Source organism: Chanodichthys erythropterus, chromosome 14 (genome assembly GCF_024489055.1).
Source record: "Chanodichthys erythropterus isolate Z2021 chromosome 14, ASM2448905v1, whole genome shotgun sequence".
Classification (NCBI taxonomy): Eukaryota; Metazoa; Chordata; class Actinopteri; order Cypriniformes; family Xenocyprididae; genus Chanodichthys; species Chanodichthys erythropterus.
In genome coordinates, this window is record NC_090234.1 from 45,831,409 (window position 1) to 45,853,880 (window position 22,472).

The 22,472-nt window shown below is 42.1% G+C and overlaps 1 protein-coding gene across 2 annotated transcripts in view; it reads left to right on the top strand.

The window, feature by feature from the left end:
* The first annotated feature begins 8,381 nt into the window (after window positions 1–8,381).
* galnt13 (polypeptide N-acetylgalactosaminyltransferase 13) overlaps window positions 8,382–22,472 on the top strand; it is a 37,689-nt gene continuing 23,598 nt past the window's right edge. For both annotated transcript variants that reach the window (XM_067409587.1, XM_067409588.1), the window contains exons 1-2: window positions 8,382–8,523; window positions 15,571–15,739. In XM_067409587.1, the coding sequence (XP_067265688.1) occupies window positions 8,382–8,523; window positions 15,571–15,739 (311 nt within the window). The remainder of the gene's footprint in view (window positions 8,524–15,570; window positions 15,740–22,472) is intronic.

A 22,472-nucleotide genomic window follows, 5' to 3' on the forward strand; every position in this document is an offset into this window, starting at 1 on the left:
ATCAGATCTCGATCACAGCATCGGAAGGTGAGCCAGAGTCCTCGGGGGAAGACCCGGACGCGCTGCCGCCCTCCGGGACGGTAGCGTGGTCCGAGTCGGATCCCGAGTTGACGGCTGTGCTTTCCCGGGCCGCCTTGTGTGTCGGGCTCAAGTGGAACCCTCCACCATGTCCCGGCCCATCTCGGTTGGATGATTGGTACCTGGGGGGGGGGGGGGGGGGTCGCGCTGGCCAAACCCAGTGTCCCGCCCCAATGCCTTTCTTCCCGGAAGTGCACGACGAGGTGACCAGGTCTTGGCAAACACCGTATAGTGTTCGTTCGAGGCCTGGCCCCGCGTCCAGCCAGGGGGTACGCGAGGATCCCGCCAGTCGAGCGGTCTGTTGCGATGCAACTGTGTCCAACGGCCGCTGGCTGGCGTGGTGAGCCGCGTCTCCCGTCCCGGGCCTGTAAATTCTCAGCCGGTCTGACTGAGAAAGCTTACAGTTCCTGTGGGCAGGCTGCCTCTGCCCTGCATGCGATGGCGCTTTTGCAGGTCTACCAGGCAAAAGCGCTGTCAGAAATGCCCCAGGAAGGTCCTGACCAACAGCTGCTGGGGGAGCTGCGCGCTGCCACCGACCTCGCCCTCCGGGCGTCGAAGGTGACAGCACGCGCTGTTGGTCATGCGATGTCTACCTTGGTAGTCCAGCAACGCCATCTCTGGCTGACCTTGGCGGACATGCGGGATGCCGATAAGCAAAGGTTCCTAAATTCCCCCGTGTCCCCGGTCGGCCTATTCGGCGACGCGGTGGAGAGCTTCGCCCATCAGTTCTCCGCTGCACAGAAGCAGGCTGAGGCTATCAGTCACGTCATGCCGCCCGTGGCTCAACCTCAGCCCGCTCGTCGCCGAGGGCGCCCGCCTGCATCGTCCTCCGCCCCTGCTAAGACGGCAAAGCAGCAGCCTACACCAGCCAGACAGCAGGGTGCCGGTCGCGGGCGTGGTGCCCAGCCCGTTTCCGCTAAGCCCGGTGGTAAACGCAAGAGCAAAACACGGCACTGAGACAGGCAACCTGGAGGGGAAGGATCTTGCTCTTCGGGAGAGTTTTCCACCATCTCTCCCACCCCCTGTGATGGTGCAGAACGCGTCCCGTGCGCTGTCTCCCATGCACACTGCTGCCTCGCAGAGTCCGACCCCACTCCGGGCCGCCCCCAAGCCGTCCAGGTCGGGTCCCTCTCTGCCTTGCTGCCCCACCCCCGGTGCGTCTGTGGTGCCTTTGGTCCCGCTGGCTCAGTGTCTGGAAGCGTGGATCACGCTCCCCAGCCTGTCCAGTTGGCTCATTCGTACTATCAGACTCGGCTATGCGATTCAGTTCGCCCGGCGTCCCCCGGTCTTCAGGGCTGTCCACTTCACTCCGGTGTCGTTGGACAGTGCACCTGTTCTCCGGGTGGAGATTGCTGTCCTCCTGGTGAAGGATACAATCAAGCCGGTCCCTCCAGCCGATATGAAGTCGGGGTTCTACAGCCCCTACTTCATTGTACCGAAAAAGGGCGGTGGGCTACGGCCAATCCTGGACCGTCCCCAGGATTGGCTTGCAGCAATAGACCTGAAGGACGCGTACTTTCATGTCTCAATTCTGCCTCGACACAGACCCTTCCTAGGTCGGTCTGCGTTCGAGGGTCGGGCATGTCAATACAAAGTCCTACCCGACATGGTTGTAGCTCCCAGCCGGTTGGGTCTTCAGGTCAACTGGGACAAGAGCAAACTCGCCCCCGGGTAGAGGATCTCTTGTCTCGGTCTCAAGCTAGACTCGGTCGCACGGACTGCGCGTCTCACCGAGGTGCGCGTCCAGTCGGTGTTGAACTGCCTGAGCTCGCTCAAGTGCAGGACAGTGGCTCCACTGAAAGATTTTCAGAGGCTCTTGGGGCATATGGCATCTGCAGCCGCGGTAACGCCGCTCGGATTGCTTCATATGAGACCGCTTCAACACTGGCTCCGCGGCCGGGTCCCGAGATGGGCGTGGCAGTGCGGCACGCTCCGTGTCCCCGTGACACCGAGCTGCCGTCGCACCCTTGTCCGGTGGTTGGACCCTTCGTTCCTGTGGGCCGGAGTACCCCTCGAACGAGTGTCCAGGCACGCTGTGGTCTCCACAGATGTCTCTGCCACGGGATGGGGGGCCACGTACAACGGGCATGCAGTGACAGGTCTTTGGACGGGGCCTCAGCTGCATTGGCATACCAATTGCCTCGAGTTGCTAGCGGTTCGTCTTGCGCTGGCCCGCTTCAAGAAGCTGTTGTCAGGCAAGCACGTTCTAGTCCGCTCACAAAGCACTGAGGCCGTTGCGTACACCAACCGTCAAGGTGGTCTACGCTTCCGTCGCATGTCGCAACTTGCCCGCCATCTCTTGTTGTGGAGTCAGAAGGATCTGAGGTCCCTTCGGGCCACTCGTGTCTCAGGTGTGCTCAACCGTGCAGCCGACGAGCTGTCACGGCAGCATCTACTTGCGGGCGAGTGGCGGCTCCACCCCCAGGCGGTCCAGCTGATTTGGCAGCGTTTCGGCGAGGCCCAGGTAGTCCTGTTTGCCTCCCCGGGAACTGCCCTCTTCCAGTGGTTTCATTCCCTGACCGGCGGCACGCTCGGCACGGATGTCCTGGCACACAGCTGGCCCCCGGGTCTGCGCAAACATGCGTTTCCCCCAGTGAGCCTTCTCGCACAACTCATGTGCAAGGTCAGGGAGGACGGGGAGCAGGTTCTGTTAGTGGCTCCGTACTGGCCCACTCGGACCTGGTTCTCAGACCTCATTCTCCTCGCGACAGCACCTCCCTGGCCGATTCCTCTGAGGAAGGACCCCCTGACTCAGAGACGGGGCACCCTGTGGCACCCGCGTCCCGATCTGTGGAACCTCCACGTGTGGTCCCTGGACGGGATGCGGAGGTTCTGAGTGATCTCCCGCAAGCGGTCGTAGACATCATCACTTCCGCTAGAGCTCCTTCCACTAGGAATCTCTATGCGTTGAAGTGGAACCTGTTTGTCGAATGGTGCGCCTCTCGCCGAGAGGACCCCCGATCATGTTCGGTCGGATCCGTGCTTTCCTTTCTGCAAGATGGGTTGGAGCGAAGGCTGTCTCCCTCCACCCTCAAGGTGTATGTTGCCGCTATTGCCGCACATCACCATGCAGTTGAGGGTAAGTCCCTGGGGAAACACGATCTGATCGTCAGATTCCTGAAGGGGGCCAGGAGACTCAATCCTCCTCGCCCTTCCTCCGTACCCTCTTGGGATTTGACCCTGGTTCTCACAGCTCTCCGGGGTCATCCCTTTGAACCTTTGCAATCAGTCGACCTGAAACTAATGTCTCTTAAGACGGTTCTTCTGGTTGCATTGGCTTCCCTGAAGAGGGTAGGGGATCTGCATGCATTTTCGGTCGATTCGGGCCCGTTGATTCTCACGTCATCCTGAGACCCCGGCCTGGATACGTGCCCAAGGTTCCTACCACTCCCTTCAGAGATCAGGTAGTGAACCTGCAAGCGCTGCCCTCGGAGGAGGCAGACCCAGCCCTAGCTTTGCTCTGTCCCGTCCGCGCTCTGCGCGTTTACGTGGACAGAACGCGAAGCTTCAGGACCTCAGATCAGCTCTTCATCTGTTACGGAGGCCAGGAAAAGGGAAAGGCTGTCTCCAAGCAGAGGATGGCCCACTGGATAGTGGATGCCATCGCCTTGGCGTACGAATCCCAGGGCGTGCCTTGCCCGCTCGGGTTGAGAGCCCACTCCACCAGAGGGGTGGCCTCTTCCTGGGCGCTGGCTCATGGCGCCTCGCTGACAGATATCTGTAGAGCTGAGGGCTGGGCGACACCAAACACGTTCGCTAGGTTTTATAGCCTACGTGTAGAGCCGGTATCCTCACGTGTACTCGCATCCACTAGTCGGTAGACGTGTTGTACCCACTCTAAGTGTCGGCTTGCAATGCCATTCCCGCCACTGGCCGGATACGTTCATACTTTCACTCCAGTCGTGTTCCCCGCTTGGCGAACCCTGTCGAGTTCCTCCGCCTCCCCCTTCGGCTCGGACATTGCGGAGTGTCTGATGCCAGGCCTACATCCGTCGCTGACGCTGTCTGTTGGCTGGGGCCCATATGCCGTGACCCCCACGTGAGCGGTCCCATATGTGTATTTTCCACGGTTTAAAACTCCCTACGGGCCGAGTCCGTGTCTTTCCCTTAGCAGAGCCAGCTCTGCTGTCACCTGTCAGATGAGTCTCCCCCTACCAGGTGGAGCCATCCCAGGGACTCCATATGTGTACTGCCCCCCGGGCCAGTCCATGTGTGTATTTCCCATGTAAACTCCTCCCCCATTGGGTAGGTAGTGGTCTCCGCAGCGTCCCTTACGGGTTCGCTTCCCCAGTGTGTCTAGTTTACTTAGTGGGTAGTGGTTATACAGCAGTAGACTCTCTCGGTGTAAGCTCGCCTCTTCACCGCCAGCCGGTGCTATGGGCGGCTGAGCTTGTGCTGGGCACTGGAAGGGGTTTCGTAACTGTGGCGCTTTAGTTGGGATCCCAATTCGTCGGTCACTACTGACGTACGTCGAACGTGACCGACTGAAAGGGAACGTCTCGGTTACGTATGTAACCCTCGTTCCCTGAAGGAGGGAACGGAGACGTACGTCCCGTCGCCACAGTTTCTGTACCCTCGCTGTAGTGCGGACACCAGTTGTCTCCTCAGCGAAAAACAGAGTGCGATTGCATCTGCTTCCTATTTATATACACCTGACGGGGGCGGTGCGCATTATGCAAATATCGCACGCCAATTCCATTGGCTTGTTTTAGTTTACACGAAGATGATAGGGCTCTCTAAGCGATATCCCAATTCGTCGGTCACTACTGACGTACGTCTCCGTTCCCTCCTTCAGGGAACGAGGGTTACATACGTAACCGAGACGATTTGAATAATGTATTAGTAAATGTAGAAATTAACATGAACTAAGATTAATATGCTGTAGAAGTGTTTTACATTGTTCATTCATGGTAACTAACCAATGTTAATGTTAAAAGTGGAACTTTATTGTGAAATGTAAAGTGTTCCTGGCGTCTGTGGCATGCTGTACATTTGGATAGATGCTGAATCGTACAATATGGATGCTTTGGCAACATTTAAACATGATTCCGTTTTTACAGCTAAAAAAACATAGATTTTTTTTTTATATCCCTAAACCTTACCCCTATAGATAATATAAAAAGAATGCAGTGTAGTGGACAGAAATGTGTAGGAAAATTACAATTTTGATAACAATATAGCATTAAAATTATATTTTAAGCTGCTAATCCTACTCTTACTCCTACCTCTAAACCTACCCATAGCCATTTCTGAAAAATATGTGCAATTATGAAGAAAAAACATAACAGACAGACAAGTGTATCATAATAATTTATTTATTGCAAAAATGTCAAAATGGGCAACACAAGTAGTCCAAATGACAATATGTTGCAGTCACAGTCCTCTCTGGCAGAAATTAAATTATTAATAGCTGAAAATGTTATCCCATTTCACTCCATGAAGGCACACACCAACCGAAACATGACATGTCGCAATCTGTGACGAAGCAGGCGAGACCATAAAGTTGCAACCTCTGAATTGAGACGCAGCTAATGAGCGTTTGTTATCTCTGCTGTAAAACGTGTCGTAACGCTTCTTGAGGCGGCAATTTTTGAATTCATAATGAGTGCGGGATTTGACATTTACGTTCTCTGTTGAGAATGGAGATGAAGATCACTGAATAAAGGCCTGAATTTGGATCTGTTCCTCAGAATCGTATAGATAAATATTTGGATTATAGCGAACTAATAATTTGATGACTTTGTGTATTTTATATGGTTCTGTTGTCAGTCACACAGACTATGCTGAGAAAGCACCTTCTGTGTCCCACAGCAAACAATATATTTATTACAGGATACATTTTTACGATTACAGGTTAAGCAATTACAGAAATGGTATTCATTTTAAGGTTTTAAAGTGTAGTCTTGTTTAACATTATGTAATCCTCCGAAATGAGTTTGCAGCAGAAGTCATGAACAGAGCGAAATGTTATCTTCTTCTTCTTAGGTTTTTATTTGTGGTTGTTTTTATTGGTGACAGGAGTGTGGATCAGACTATTTGGCAGGAATTTAAATGTTAAAAGGATAGTTCACCCAAAAATGACAATTCTGTGTAATGATAAATTAGTCACCCTCAGGTTGTTCCAAACCTGTATACATTTCCTGTTGAACACAAATGTGTGATGTGTCTGACAGCACATCACTGATTCTGTTAATTTTGTATTTTGAACATAAAACATTCCTTTAATCACATGCATAAACATGTAATGGTGCTATGAAATCATCTGCTATCTAAATGCATTGGTTTTCTCATAGCTTTCACTTTGACTTTTTGCAGCTTTCATTGTCAGCTTGTGCTTTTGAGTATATATAGAATGGATTCTGGAGTTTGAGTTCACTGTGTGCTGTCCAGGCATTCCCTGGAGGAAAAGGACAGACAGTCTGGAGTGAGTGTACTGTTTCCAGACTGCAGGATAGAGCTTAGAGAAGGGGGAGAGGAGGCACAGAGAGAACAAGAGAAGACATTTTAACAGGAGCGATCTTGTCTTGTCACACCCCTAGCTTGCAGTGTAGACAACATAGTTGGGAAGTAACAAACAAACTAATTTAAAAAATGGAAATAAAAAACACTAATAACAATTTTTTTTTTAAATGGTAGTTTTCAATATAGTTTGCTTTCACAGCAAAATCCACAGAGTTAAATCAACTCTGCTCAGATTACATATGGTCCCTCTCTATATAGTGTTAAAGTAACACTGAAGCAGAGTTAAAGTTAATGAGATAATTAAGTGATTAATTAAGTTATGATTGAGCATTAGTGATGAACACCTGCTGTTAACAAGCAAGAATCACTGAAGAGAAACACAATAACTACAAATAACTTCTAGCTACAGTCTTAGATTAAATCAACTGAAAAAAAAGACATTAAAACTCAAATCTCATTAAACAACAAACAACCTATCTCATTAACATTAACTCTGTTTCAGTGTTATTTTAACTCTATGTAGAGAGGGACCATATGTTCTCTGAGCAGAGTTGATTTAACTCTGGGGATTTTGCTGGGTAGTAACAAGCAACTATTTCAAAGTGAAATGTCCAGTGAGTGTCACTAAAAGTGTTCAGCTTTATCTTAAACAGATGAATGTGAATCTGGCAGCATTTTGTTATGTTGGTTGATGTATGTATTGCAGCATATTGTAAATGAGTGGTATGCTTTATCTTGTTTAAAATGATGTACCACCTACACTATACCATATCCTAAACCTAACTAAAATTGCTAAAGGGTTAGTTCACCCAAAAATAAAATGTCTGTCATTAATTACTCACCCTCATGTCGTTCCAAACCTGTAAGACCTTTGTTCATCTTTGGAACACAAATTAAGATATTTTTGATGAAATCCAAGAGGTTTTTATATCCCCCATAGGAAGCAATGTAATTAAAATATCATTCAAGGTCCAGAAAAGTAGTAAAGACATTGTTAAAATAGTCAACATTTCTTCAGTGGTTCAACCTTATTGTTATGAAGCGGCGAGAATACTTTTTGTGTGCAAAACCAAACCATTCAGTGCTTCCAGGATCTACATCAGAATGCCAACTCAGTATTGGCCGACGCTGTTCATGTGAGCAGCACGACACATACGCAGGAGCATGGCAGGGGCAGGGGAGAATGAGGAGAATGGCAGGGGAGATACAAATTTGTTGATTCAAGTCATTATTTTAGTTTTGTTTTTGCGCACAAAAAGTATTCTCATCACTTACAAGCAACTTACATTGCATTCAAGGTACATTTGATCAGTTAGCTTCCACTGGGAATAGAACCCATGACCTTAACATTACTAGTCTCATGCTTTACTGTTTGAGCTACAGAAAAGACATACTTGCAGTGCACTTTGAATTCTGAGCACAACAATCTGTGAAATCAAACTTGCATTTCTACAAGCCTTTGCATTCATGTACTTATATATGAAATACTGTAGTACTGTATATATGAAAATGACTTCTTTGAGAGTTGTAGAGTTGAAACACAATGAGTAGATAAATGACTGTCAGAGAATCAGGGTTTATCAAATCAGCCTCAGCATATGTCTGTTATTTGGTCTTTAACTCTGCCTTGCTATGTATCATTTCTGAAGGCTGAATGAATAATGTGACTGCTCTGTTATCAAAGTTTGCAAAGAAGGATTCCAATCCTAATAGTTATGCATTTGTTGTCTTCTTCCAGTGGGATGACGTCTCAGAGCGTGTCCTGTCACAACTCCCCCTGCCCCATCTCCTGTGTCCTTCTCATCTGCCCATCTTTGGGGTCCTGACGCCAGCAGGGGCTCATGAGACGCTTTATGTACTGTAAGGTGGTGCTGACCACCTCTCTGGTCTGGGTACTAGTGGATGTCTTCCTTCTGTTGTACTTCAGTGAGTGCAACAAATGTGATAACAAGAAGGACCACTCACTCCTGCCTGCGCTCAGAGGTGAGTCAGACCGTTTAACAGAATGGTAAGATTTATTCTTTACCTCCAGGAGTACAAGTGTCCACTGTTCATATTTACTGCCTCGTAAGATGGCTCGTTGTGCATGCAGATGTGTTTGCATACTTGTACACTTACTTTTTAAACATAGTGATAAGCATACAGCCTATATTGAAAGGAATAGCTCAACCCATAATGAAAATTGTCACCGTTTGTGTTCTTCCAGACCTGTGTGACTTTATTTCTTCTGTGAAACACAAAATGTAATGCTTTTGTTCAGATTGCAAGTTGCTCCATTTTATACAACCAATACTTTTGAGGGAAAATGTACACCTTGCAACACATCACCAAGCTTGAATGTTTGCCAAAGCACAAATAACATTAGAGAGCTACGACAAAATGCGCAGAACATTTTCAGTAAATGCGACTATGCAAGTACAACTAAAGTGGATATTTCTGGCTCAGTGCAGGAGAAAAAAGAAAGGAAAAAAAAAAACTAATTTTGAGAAAACTGCCTTAAAATATATGTATTGTAATTGAAATCCACAGACATTAAAAATAAAAAGTGTGTAGTAAAATAAACATTTAAATATGTATTTTGGATGTTTCACAGAAAAAAAAGTTTTACACAACATGAGGGTGATCATTCCTTTTAATAGTTAAAAAGAAAAGAGTTAAATTTAATATAAAAAATAATCAGATTTATAGATGTTACAATCAAGCTATTTCTGTTTTTTTCCTGTTTCATTATGAAGTGAGTTGTCTTTGTTTTCTGGCCTTGAAATCTTTTGAAGTGTGCACACCAGCTGCTCATTTCTTACTGTTTAATCCCAGCATCATCAGATCCTTGTCCTCACTTCAACGCTCTGCCTGGTAAACAGGTTACGGTAAACTCATACTCGTAAGCTGCTTTCAGGTTTAGATGTGGCCCACCAACAATCATAAGTCTTTTTTTCACAGTCTTTTTCTGAGTCTCTGGAGCACATCAAATGTCTTGTTATGCATCCAGATTCTGTGGTCTGCTTGTTGCTTCTAATGAAGTGGACAAACAGGAAGCCTGTGTCTCTCTGAAATACAATCTGTATCCATGCATTCAGGATTTAATAATGGCAGGAAAGCAATTAGGGTATTAAAAAGTCAGATGAGGTCTAAGCAGCCACAATGCTGAAAGAGCAGGGCTTAGAAGCACTGCAGTCTGTCGGCTGTTTGCACTAGATTGTTTTTTTTTTTTGTTTTTTTTATAAGGTCGGGCCAGTTTAAAGATCTTCTTTTATTGAGGTCATTACAAGTGTTTAGTAAGCCCTGATTGTGAGAGGTGGTTATCTAAAGGCTAAGGAATTAACACAAAACTTGAAAGTTCAGTTTCAAACAGGGAATTTTATACATTTCAGCAAGGCACATGTACAGTGCATGTACCAAAGTGCACAATAATGATTTTATAGCCATAATTGCCTGTTAATTATTACTTTTATATTTTAGCCTGAATTCTTATTACCTACTGATTCTCTTAATTAGTTAGTTAATTATAGAGTTTGACTTCATTGGCTAGCAAATGTCTTATACTAAAATGTGTATATATATATATATATATATATAATATACAAATATAGATATTGAAAAAGCAGGTATCAGACATCTAAGCTACTTTTAAATAAGAAAATTCATAATGCCAGAGGAAACCAAAGAGCACACAAACAATATGGGTGAACGTGTGTGTGTGTGTGTATATATACATATTGTAATATTGTATATCTCCACATCCAGAATGTGTAAAGCATATGATCATTCATTATTTACTGCTTTTACAAAAAAAAAGCTCATGCACAGCTTGTTGTCACTATACTAGTGTGTTGTCAGTGGTTGCTAGGGCATTGCAATGAGGTTGCTAAGGTTGTCCTGAGTGTTTTTAGATGGTTGCATGGAATTTCTAGGTGATTGCATACTAACAGCATAAACAGATGAATGTGAATCTGGCAAAATTGCATTATGTTAGTTGTTTTCCAGTGAATGGCTCTTAAAGGATAATTCTCTATCATGTTTCAAAATATCGTACCACCTACACTAAACCAACCCTCAACTTAATCAATAGTATGAACAAATTATATGTGAGATATAACAAATAATTTATTGAGGCAACCATGCCATTTTAGCTTGCCTCTACAAGTCATTGAGCTCTTTATTGTGACTCATGCTTCACAGGACTCGTACCCAAGCATTTTGCATTGTAAGTGCAATACTGGGTAACACTTTACTTGAAGGGGTGTGCACAAGACTGCCATGACACCTTCATAATCTTGACATGACACGTGTCATGAATATGAAGGAGGTTTTATGCATGTTTATGACAACTGTCATTAAGTGTCATTTGCTTAATTATGTCATTTTTAATGCAAATATGACATTGTTTGAGATGTCTTTGTTACGACAACTTGACATAAACCAACATCATAACCTGTCAGTGTCTTTGTCATGACAACTTGACATTAGCAAAACATCATAACCTGTCATAAACATGACATAGCAGATTAATTATCAAACTTAAAAAAACTACTTAGCTTTATGGGTTAACATTACATTAAATTATTTTGGTAACACTTCAGTATAGGGAACACATATATAAACCATTAACTATGACTTTTCCATCAATAAACTCTTAATCTTCTGCTTACTATAGTTAATTGTTAGGTTTAGGTATTGGGTAGGATTAAGAATGTAGAATAAGGTCATGCAGAATAAGGCATAAATATGTGCTTTATAAGTACTAATAAACAGCCAATATTTTAGCCATATGAATGCTAATAGTAATAAGCAACTAGTTAAAAGACCCTAAAATAAAGTGTTACCATTATTTTATAATAGTGTCATCTTTTTTACGAAATTTGAAATTGTCTATTATCTGATAGACAATTTCATGTGTCATGTCATGATTATGAAGGTGTCATGTCAGTCTTATGCACACCCCTTCAAGTAAAGTGTTACCCAATACTGTACCAAGTGAGCTACTGTTTACTACATCAGAAAAGCTATACATACGGAGCTAGTTATGTGATTCAAACATCAAAATATATTAGTCTACAGATCATGCATTATGCTAAAAGTGTTTTGAGGTATTAGAACACAGCTGTGAGGTGTTGTAGGTGGGCCTGGAAACCAAGGCGGAGCAGGAGGCCAGGGCAGAGCCAGCAGGATGGGGAGCCAGGGTGGAGCTGGAGACCACCACGGTGGAGCCGGCGGAGCTGAAGACCACCAAAGTAAAGTTGAAGACCATGCTGGAGCCAGCAGAGAGTTCAGAATCAACTTCTGTGGCCATGACATAGCCAGAAGGGAGCACAGAGAATGTCAAAACAGCCTTTGTGGCCCTAACAGAGCCATCAGGGGGCACAGAGAGTTCTGAGATGGCCTCCATGGCTGTGGTGGATGCCGCCACATCGGGTGTAGTGTGTGCCCCCCCCTTGGGATGCCGGCCGCATGAAACATCATCAGTGGTGGATCCGCCACACTGGATGCGAGTCTTTTCTGCCATGAGACGGTTGCAGTGGCCGGGATGGTGATGGCCGCTGAAGTCTGTAGTGGACCAAGTTCCGATGGCTGAAATAAAAACACATGCGATGTGAACCATTTGAATACATTTTGTAAATGGGTGGTTTGGGAAAAAAAAAAGTGTTTATATAGGGATGTTTCATGTTTCATGTGTATTTATTATAGTGCTACAGTATATTAGTCAGTTTATTATAAGTGTAATAATAGTAATAGTAATAGAAACACCACTTATGTGATCAGTCTTGTCCAGTCTTTACAGTTTCCTGACAAGAGAAATTGAAACAGAACTTTCTATTTCATGTCTCTGTTAAAATATCTACTGGAGATAAATTTGACTTTTAGTCTGTTCAAAAGACTATGTTTATTTTTAGCTTTATTATGCAGCCAATTGTTCAGTTGTGCTTGCTGCAGTAGATAACACTTAAACAGCCACCTTTAAGAAAGGACAGAGGTTGCTTCAGATATGGATCTTATTGCTAAATAAATAGTGTACTGGGATCAATGCAGTAATGCAGTGGGGTATTGTTGCTTCCACATAATTGCTACATCATTAAGTATATAGCACCCTCTTCCTAGACTGATGATATAACAGAGCTCTACATTCTAATAAAACAAAGAGATGCTTAGTGATGCTTAGTGGGCATCAATTATTTAACGTCTTTTATACATCTTTATGAATAACTATAGAGAACCTCTTTAAAAGGGTCAGACTGGCTCTGTTCCAAAACTCTCATACTTTATTGACTTGGAACTGACTTTCTTTTGCTATGTCTGATTTCTTGGATTTATAATTTTTTTTTTTTTTTTTTTTTTTTTTTATTAAAGCAATACATTTTGACGCAGTTCATTGTCTCCTGCACAAAGTCTACAAGTATTGCTGCTTTGCAATTTGTCCATGATGTGGTGTATTTCCTTTTCAAAAAAGCTTATAATACTGCTTACAAAGGCAGCTCACTAGATTTTGGAACAGAGCGATAGTATGGGACAATGCTTCCAGATTTATTTCAATGACATGATATTATGGGTTGTCCTTGTGCCCAAATGGATGCTATTTTTGGACTAGGCAGCTAAGTAAGACAGCAGTGTATAAGGGTATATCAAATCCCCCGGTGTTCTGCTTTGAAATACTGTGAAGGTTGAAAAGAGACATTAAGAAGCAATGCTGCAGAGTTTCATTCTTGCACTTATTGTCAGAGACCTTGATAAGTTGCTCTTCGTCATACTGCAGTCACAGCACTCCTTCTTATATTGCTGTCTTTTGCTGCATGCTGCATCATATGCGGTTCTCTGTCAGTATTCATAAAGCCATCATGTCATGCATATGCTGTGCGGAGTAATCCTGTCTAAACCTGCCCCTGCAGACCACCAGGTTCACCCTGACCTCTTAACTGAGAAACCCATCAAATCAGACAAGCCATTACTGAGGACTGTGATTGGCTGTGAGAGGTTTGGATTGAACCCTCTTAACCTGCTCTGCCGCAGATTGATTTATCGCTCTGGGAGAGCTCGGACTGTAGGTTTTAAAAGAAGGTAGTGATAAACACCCTCAAATAACATTGTAGAATAAAAAGTGATGGTCAAACCACTCATAAAACCCTACCAACAACTCAGAACAACCACATTGTAACACCCTAGCAACCACTTAAAATGCACCCTAGCATTGTGGCGGTGAGTTTTGCCAGGGCAAAACCACTTACATTTTCTTCAAAAAATCCAAAAACGGAGTTCTTATCTGTTGGCTGTTTAAATGATTCATTTGTTTTTGTGTTTACATGTACAAATACTATTTTTGTTTTAATTTCCTAGTAATCAGATGCAGTCTGTAGGAGGGTGATTCACTAGCAGACATGTGCTACTTGAATGTTTTTGAAGGAGCATCTTCAGTTATCACAGGGCAACTATGGGTTTAAACCTATAACGCCTACTGTATTGTATTTAACATGCAAATTTCTTAAGGCATCTAAATTATTAACATGATCAAAACTTTGCTGAAAAATTTGTTGTACACAATCTGCCTTCTCTCATCTCACTGTGTAACGATGTGACTGCTAGCCAACATGTACAATGAGGGATACACTGGAGCTTTCAAAAATAACAGTTTTTATTACCATAAAACAAAACACTCAGGAGATCACACAATGTGTCAATGACAGCAGACAAAGAATTGAAATCACAAGTCTATAGAGACATTGGACGAACAAAGGCAACTAAAATAGACACATGTAAATGTAATGCGTAACTGTAGAAAATGTAAATGCCATTTACATTTAAAACAGTACAGAATGTCGAAATAAGAGTCCACATAACATGACATAAACACCCCCCTGCAGGAAGGCATTTTCTCAAGCTGTCCAATAGTGGAGGGAGGGTGGAGGTTTTGGAGGTGGATGAGGAGCTGGCAGAGGTGACTGGGTACAGACGGAGGAAGAGCCAGATGTAGCTGAGTAGTTACCCAGGCGTAACTGAGAAGCTGACAGTCCAGGGCAACATCTAAGGCCTGGAGGGAATGAGGACCAGGGCAGAGCAGGGAGGAATGAAGAGCCCGGTGAAGCCGAAGGTGTGGAGAGCTAAGGTGCAGCCGGATACCCGGAAGTCCACAGGAGGTCCAGGGTGATGATGGACCACGGTGGAGCTGGAGGGATGAGGAAGCTTGAGAGATGATGAACCACGGTGGAACTGAGGGAGCACAGAGCTCCCTAGATATAAAGATATAAAGATCATTGATTTACATTTCAAGCTATCCAAATTTATTCTTAGATTTTCAAATATCAGCAACTGTACTAAATTGAATTTTTTTTTTTTTTTCTCAGATCGGGCATATGAATAAAACAATTTTTTTCTCCTCGAATATGACCTCTATTTTCACCAATTTCATGCTATATGAGCCTTTGTGTGTGTGTGTGTGTGTGTGTGTGTGTGTATCTTTAACACACAGGTCCATATAGTATGTAATCTCTGATAACAGTGTTAAGTCAGTTTCAAGTTTCAAGGACAGAAAGTTGTGTTGACAGATCCTATAACATGGATCAATGGTTCAGAACACTGTTGCCAGTTTAGATGGATTTTAGCTGCAGTGAAGTTTCTGAAAGTCTTTGTGTTCATATACCACAAGTCATGTGCAATGTGTGGTTGTGATATCTGAGCTTAAGTATTTACAAGCCATTTCCATTATTTCCATATGTGAAGTAAATTGCAAATAGCTTCTAAGTGTAAAAGGATGCTCAACAAGAAATAATGAAAGGCAGGACTTTATTTATTTATTTATTTTTCAGTGGGAATTGATTGAGAAAATCCTAAATAATTACTTTTATAATTACCTTTAATTTCAAAGCACATTGCACCTTTTTAGATGTCATGGCTGACACTTTTGTAACAAACCAACCAGAGACACAATGTGTGTGCAATAAATATATGGGCAGATTGGGCTAAAGGACAGAGTATCATGCATTTTTTTATTTATTTTTTTATGTGTAATCCATACTGACTGTCAGCCTGCTTTCTCTGTTCCAGCGGTGATGTCCCGCACCCATGAGGCTCCAGGCGAAATGGGGAAGGCTGTGATTATTCCCAAAGAAGATCAGGACAAGATGAAAGAGCTCTTTAAAATCAATCAGTTCAACCTGATGGCTAGTGACATGATCGCACTCAACAGGAGTCTGCCAGATGTCAGGCTGGACGGGTGAGCATGTGTGTGTTTGCACAGACGAATGCTCCGTGATCACATTAATGATCCTAATCAGAGGATCCAATCAGCTGCCAAAATCCCAACAACAAAAATCACCATTAATTTTTTGCCCTTTGTGTTTTATGAAGAAAGATTTCAAGAAAGACAATGACAAGAAACTCAAACAAAAAAAATTTTTATGTTTATTTTTTAATAAAAACAACATTAATGTATTTTTTAGAGTCAAAACTCACTATAAACATGGAGATTCTGTGGCTAGTTGCATTTTGTGTATTTATGGAATGGATGGCATATGTGGTTACCTTGAAATTCATGGTTACATTTGCCAAAAGACCCGCTACGCTGTTACTTACATCCAAAAACTTAAAATTTTGCATGAGAGTCTGCCATTTTCTCCACACTCAAGCAGCTTTACTGACAACAATGTCTAAGGAATCCCGGTGTTCTGTTGTTGGATGTAATAGTGAACATAGGAGTCTTCATTTTCTCACAACATCTGAGCCACTGAGGATGCAGTGAGTGAATTACAAACCCGATTCCAAAAAAGTTGGGACACTGTACAAATTGTGAATAAAAAAAAGAATGCAATAATTTACAAATCTCATAAACTTATATTTTATTCACAATAGAATATAGATAACATATCAAATGTTGAAAGTGAGACATTTTGAAATGTCATGCCAAATATTGGCTCATTTTGGATTTCATGAGAGCTACACATTCCAAAAAAGTTGGGACAGGTAGCAATAAGAGGCCGAAAAAGTTAAATGTACATATAAGGAACAGCTGGAGGACAAATTTGCAACTTATTAGGTCAATTGGCAACATGATTGGGTATAAAAAGAGCCTCTCAGAGTGGCAGTGTCTCTCAGAAGTCAGGATGGAACACAATTCACTGTGCCATTCGCCGTTGCCGGCTAAATCTTTATAGGTAAAAAAAAAAGCCATATCTAAACATGATCCAGAAGCACAGGCGTTTTCTCTGGGCCAAGGCTCATTTAAAATGGACTGTGGCAAAGTGGAAATCTGTTCTGTGGTCAGACAAATCAAAGTTTCCTTTTGGAAAACTGGGAAGCCATGTAATCAGGACTAAAGAGGACAAGGACAACCCAAGTTGTTATCAGCGCTCAGTCTGCATCTCTGATGGTATGGGGTTGAATGAGTGCGTGTGGCATGGGCAGCTTACACATCTGGAAAGGCACCATCAATGCTGAAAGGTAAATCCAAGTTCTAGAACAACATATGCTCCCATCCAGACGTTGTCTCTTTCAGGGAAGACCTTGCATTTTCCTTGCATCAATTACAACATCATGTCTGCATAGAAGAAGGATCCGGGTACTGAAATGGCCAGCCTGCAGTCCAGATCTTTCACCCATAGAAAACATTTGGCACATCATAAAGAGGAAGATGCAACAAAGAAGACCTAAGACAGTTGAGCAACTAGAAGCCTGTATTAGACAAGAATGGGACAACATTCCTATTCCTAAACTTGAGCAACTTGTCTCCTCAGTCCCCAGACGTTTGCAGACTGTTATAAAAAGAAGAGGGGATGCCACACAGTGGTAAACATAGCCTTGTCCCAACTTTTTTGAGATGTGTTGATGCCATGAAATTTAAATGAACTTATTTTTCCCTTAAAATGATACATTTTCTCAGTTTAAACATTTGATATGTCATCTATGTTGTATTCTGAATAAAATATTGAAATTTGAAACTTCCACATCATTGCATTCTGTTTTTATTCACAATTTGTACAGTGTCCCAACTTTTTTGGAATCGGGTTTGTAATTTTTTTTAAGCTAATGTGCCCCAACATATTTTTTTATTATTATTTTTTTTTTTTTGTCAGCACAAATCATTTCACTCCACACTGCTTTGTGAAGGAGGGTCAATGCACAATGGTCTGCTACAACAGGCTTGTACTAATAGTGGATAAAAGAAAGGTGACAACATAATTTATACTATACTAAATTATACCTGTTCTGTTTCCATGCAGCATATATTCTCTGACTTTGTAGAGAATTGTCTGACTCTGGTTTGAGAACCATTACTGACACTGTTTCTGGCATTTTCAGTGCTTGAGATTGTCCTGTTTGTTTGTTTGTTTGTTTGTTTGTTGCATGAGCTCTTGAAGCTCTGCCCTCTTCTTGAAAGGGGGCTGGGAGCAGCAGCTCATTTCAATTAAAGGGATACACAAAAACTGGCTATTTTAACATGCTATAAAAAATTATCTGTGGTGTATTTTGAGCTAAAACTTCACATACACACTCTGAAAACATCATAGACTTATTTTACATCTTGTAAAAAGGGGCATCATAGGTGCCCTTTAAGTTAGCAAAATAAGGCCCCAGGTGTGACTCGATCAAAATTCAGCCATAACAAAGTTCGTTAAGAGTTTGCTTCGGTGGTTCCAAACAGCTGACCACTTTCTAGAAAAATTTGCGCTGGCTGTCAATTGGTCTATGATGATTACATAATGGGTTGGAGTGCACTGAATGCAATATGGTATTTGTCATCACAGTGGTAAAAGTTTTGTGGTTTTGTACACATACATTCTAAATCTTGCAATTTCTCTGGGAGAATAGGGTAAGATTATGAATTGACAATTAGTCAGTTGTGTTAGTGTTAGTTAGTTGAGCTGAAATATTGTAGACCAGTGGTTCCCAAACTGGGGTACACGTAGCCCTGGGGGTACATGAGGTGACAGAAGGGGATACGCACACAAAATGCTGAGTAGTTCATTTAATTCTACCCTACTTTAAATTTAATAACATTAAATAACATTAAATAAAACATTTAATAACATTAAAACTGAGCATGTATTTCCATCTGGCAAAATGTTGTAAATCCATGACATCCAATCAAATTACCTCATCTTTTGTGGTCAAAACTGACTGCATACACAAAAGCAGCATGCATATGATAGGTAGTGTCGAGAAGCATCACGCTGCAGCCTGTGGTGGACATCCAACCCGGCCCACATCCAAATGTGACATCTGAAGCCAGGCCCATGCTGCCCTGTAGCCGATTCTTAAGATTTTATTGGTCATGTCAATCACAGTACTGATTGCCTACACCAAACACTAATCCCTAAACCTACCCCTCACTGTAACCAATGAAATTACCTGCAGGGTGGGATTTCTGGTGAAGTGGTTTAGTGGGGAGTCACCAGGTGACATATTGGGCATGGGCGTGGCTTCTAATGTCACACTTGGATGTGGGCGGAGTTGGATGTCCACCACAGCAAGCCCTACTTGGCAGAGTCTAGCAAATCAAGCTAAATTACTGCCGTTCTCGACAATGCACCTTTGTAAAAGTAGGGATTTAGCACTTACTCGCATGAAGAACAAATATAGAAACAGATAGTGGATTGAGGTCGATTTAAGATTCAAACTTTCTTTGATACAAAAACGTACCTTGTGTGAGTTCTTGTATTTAATGTTAATAATGAGCAGGAATGCAATTGTTCCCAAATATCCACATGATTGCAAATGTGACATTGATTATTATACAACAGGTCAAAAACGTACATTTTAAACACAGTACTCTCAGTACTGTATTCTCCGTACATGCACTCTATTTTGCAACTAAATAATAGTTCCAATGAAAGCCACAGCTGAACTACAACACACATCAGTGTTTTGTGAACAATTCTGCAGCTTTGAACGAATTGTGAGAGTCAATGATTCAATGTTTCATTCATAAATACAGCCACTTGCTTTGTTACTGAATGAATGACCCAATGACTCACTCATAAAAACAGTGACTTGCCGCCACCTACTGGCGGTTTTAGTTTAATATTTGAAAGTATCACTTCATTTTTACCATCATTGCATATTTCTCTATTGAACATTTTTTTATTTAAAGCATTATTTATTTGATAAAGTTAATCATAAAGGTAAAAATATGCACTGGAAAATCTATTTAGGGGACAAATATTGTTCCTCAATGGTAAAGGTGTGACTGCAGGCTAAGTGGAAGAGAGGGGGTACCCAGAAGTATGGTAAACCCTTCAGGTGGTACTCCAATCTAAAAAGTTTGGGAACCACTGTTGTAGACAAACATCAACCACAAATACACAAGCCTGGCACAACTTTTATAAATTTAGATTTAAATTATTGAATTGAGTTTAAATGTTTTAAACATCCATTTTGTTATTTGTTAATAAGAATAGGTAGTAAGGATGAAAACATATTGTTTAGTTACTGTTCATTATTAATATTATTAATATTATTATAAATAGTAAACGTTTTAATTGTAGAGTTTCCTGAAGCATTTAACTGTCACTACACATTCTCTTTAGGGTATTAAAAGCATTAAATGGTTAGTTCACCTAAAAAAGAAAATTCTGTCATTTATTACTCACCCTCGATCATGCTGTTCCACACCCGTAAAACCTTCGTTCATCTTCGGAACACAAATTAAGATATGTTAGTTGAAATCTGATGGCTCCGTGAGGCCTCCATAGGGAGCAATGACATTTCCTCTCTCAAGATCCATAAAGGTACTAAAAACATATTTAAATCGGTTCATGTGAGTACAGTGGTTCAATATTAATATTATAAAGCGATGAGAATATCTAAATAACGACTTATATAGTGATGGCCGATTTCAAAACACTGCTTCAGGAAGATTCGGAGCACAAATGAATCAGTGTATCAAATCATGATTCAGATCGCGTGTCAAACGGCTGAAATCACGTAACTTTGGCGCTCCGAACAGAAGATTCAATACACTGATTCATTTGTGCTCCGATGTTTCCTGAAGCATTGTTTTAAATAAGTCGTTATTTTTTGGCGCTCCAAAAATATTCTTGTCGCTTTATAATATTAATATTGAACTACTGTACTCACATGAACCGATTAAAATGTGTTTTTAGTACCTTTATGGATCTTGAGAGAGGAAGTGTCATTGCTCCCTATGGAGGCCTCACGGAGCCATCGGATTTCTTAATATCTTAATTTGTGTTCTGAAGATTAACAAAGGTCTTACGGGTGTGGAACGGCATGAGGGTAAGTAATAAATGACAGAATTTTCATTTTTGGGTGAACTAACCCTTTAAGGTCAAACAAATTGGAAGAAACAGGGAATGAAAATGCCAGATCTTTGGTAAACTGCCGAGCAAATGTTTCTTCAAAGAGAATCATACATCAATGAGTGCAGGAAGGGGTGACATCTTTCAGTTTGCTGAACGGTGGCATAACTCAAACACAGCAGATGAATGTGGCATGTTTTGCTCTAACAGCTCTCTGGGATTTCATTATGTAACTCAAATGGCTCTTTGGATTCTGTAAACAAAGACCTTTTTCATTGCACTGAGAAAGAAAGAGGGAGGAGAACAACGAGATTTTACACTTCCTGAAGAAAATGTCAGTGGTTCTTGGCCATACAACATTCACTACCGCGATATTAGGTGGTACACCAATGTTGCTATAAGTTTGCTAATGTGTTTCTTGGATATTAAAGATGGTTGGCAAATGGTTGCTTACCAGCCCAAGTTAAAAGAGCACACCTCCAAGTCTAGAAATTCTAGCCTCTATAGATATATTGCCGTTTTATCTACCAGGTGAAAATTGTCAGCTGAACATCAAAATTGTTGAAAATGCCAGATCACTTACGCAATTAACAGCCAACAAGGTGCTTGATTTGAGGAAACATTTATGTCCATACTACAGTGTGGTATGAGTTACATGCTTCAGTTTAATACTTTGGGGTTATGGGTTTTTTCAAATCACTAATCGTAGCTGTGAGCAATAGTAACAGCCATAGTAAGCACTGCTAATGAATACTTTAGAAAACATGTAAGAAATCTCCTTGGGGTAAGATTAAATCCATTTGTCTCCCAGAGCAACAACATTGGTATAATAGTGTAGTAAAATAACTCAGCAGCACTATTGTTTGTCCAATTCACTCACTGCCTACAGCAGAAATCTCCTGTGGGTCGCCCTTGGCTGATATTCATAGATAGATGCTGCATGCCATCATCTGTAATCTGCCTCCAGTTTGTACCCTTTTGCCCCCATCCTGTCTGTGCACACAAAGAGAAGCAGAACTATTAACCTCTTTCCCCAGCTGCTCATCCATTTATTCACCCATCTCTTTTCGTTCTCTCTCTCATTGTCTCTGTTTTTCAGCTCACTCCATCTTTAGTGCAGTTTCATGCTTTATTTAGGATCTCTTGGTGACACTAGACCACTAGCTACTGTTGCTACATTAAGCCAGCAGCAGAATACACTTGTCACTCTCTTTGCAATGCTTGATACAGTTTTTTTTTCTTTTTTTTTTTTTCATTTAATGGAAGAGAAAGACCATATTCTATAACTGAAGTGATTTTGGCTGATTTGTGATGGGGACCATTTCATGTTATTTTCACTGTATGTATGTGACGCAGGGGTCAGTATTCGGCTTGCTAGACATTTAGATACCATAATTACCATTTTGCTTACAAAAAGCATCTTTCTCTAATGAGAGCCGTTCAATAGCCATATATTCCAAGTAATTACAAGAATTTGCAAGCAACATATAAACAACATGCATAAAAAACATATATTTCAGCATCTGCTGCAAGTTTTATGTAATTAAATGTAATTGCTGAAGAGTTGATTTTATGTTTGTATGAAATCGGTGATCAGCGACAATGATTCAATGTTGTATTAATGCAACCTGGGACAAATGTGTCTTGAAAGCACAAAATGATAGAATGATTCACAATATACTCTACTAAGAC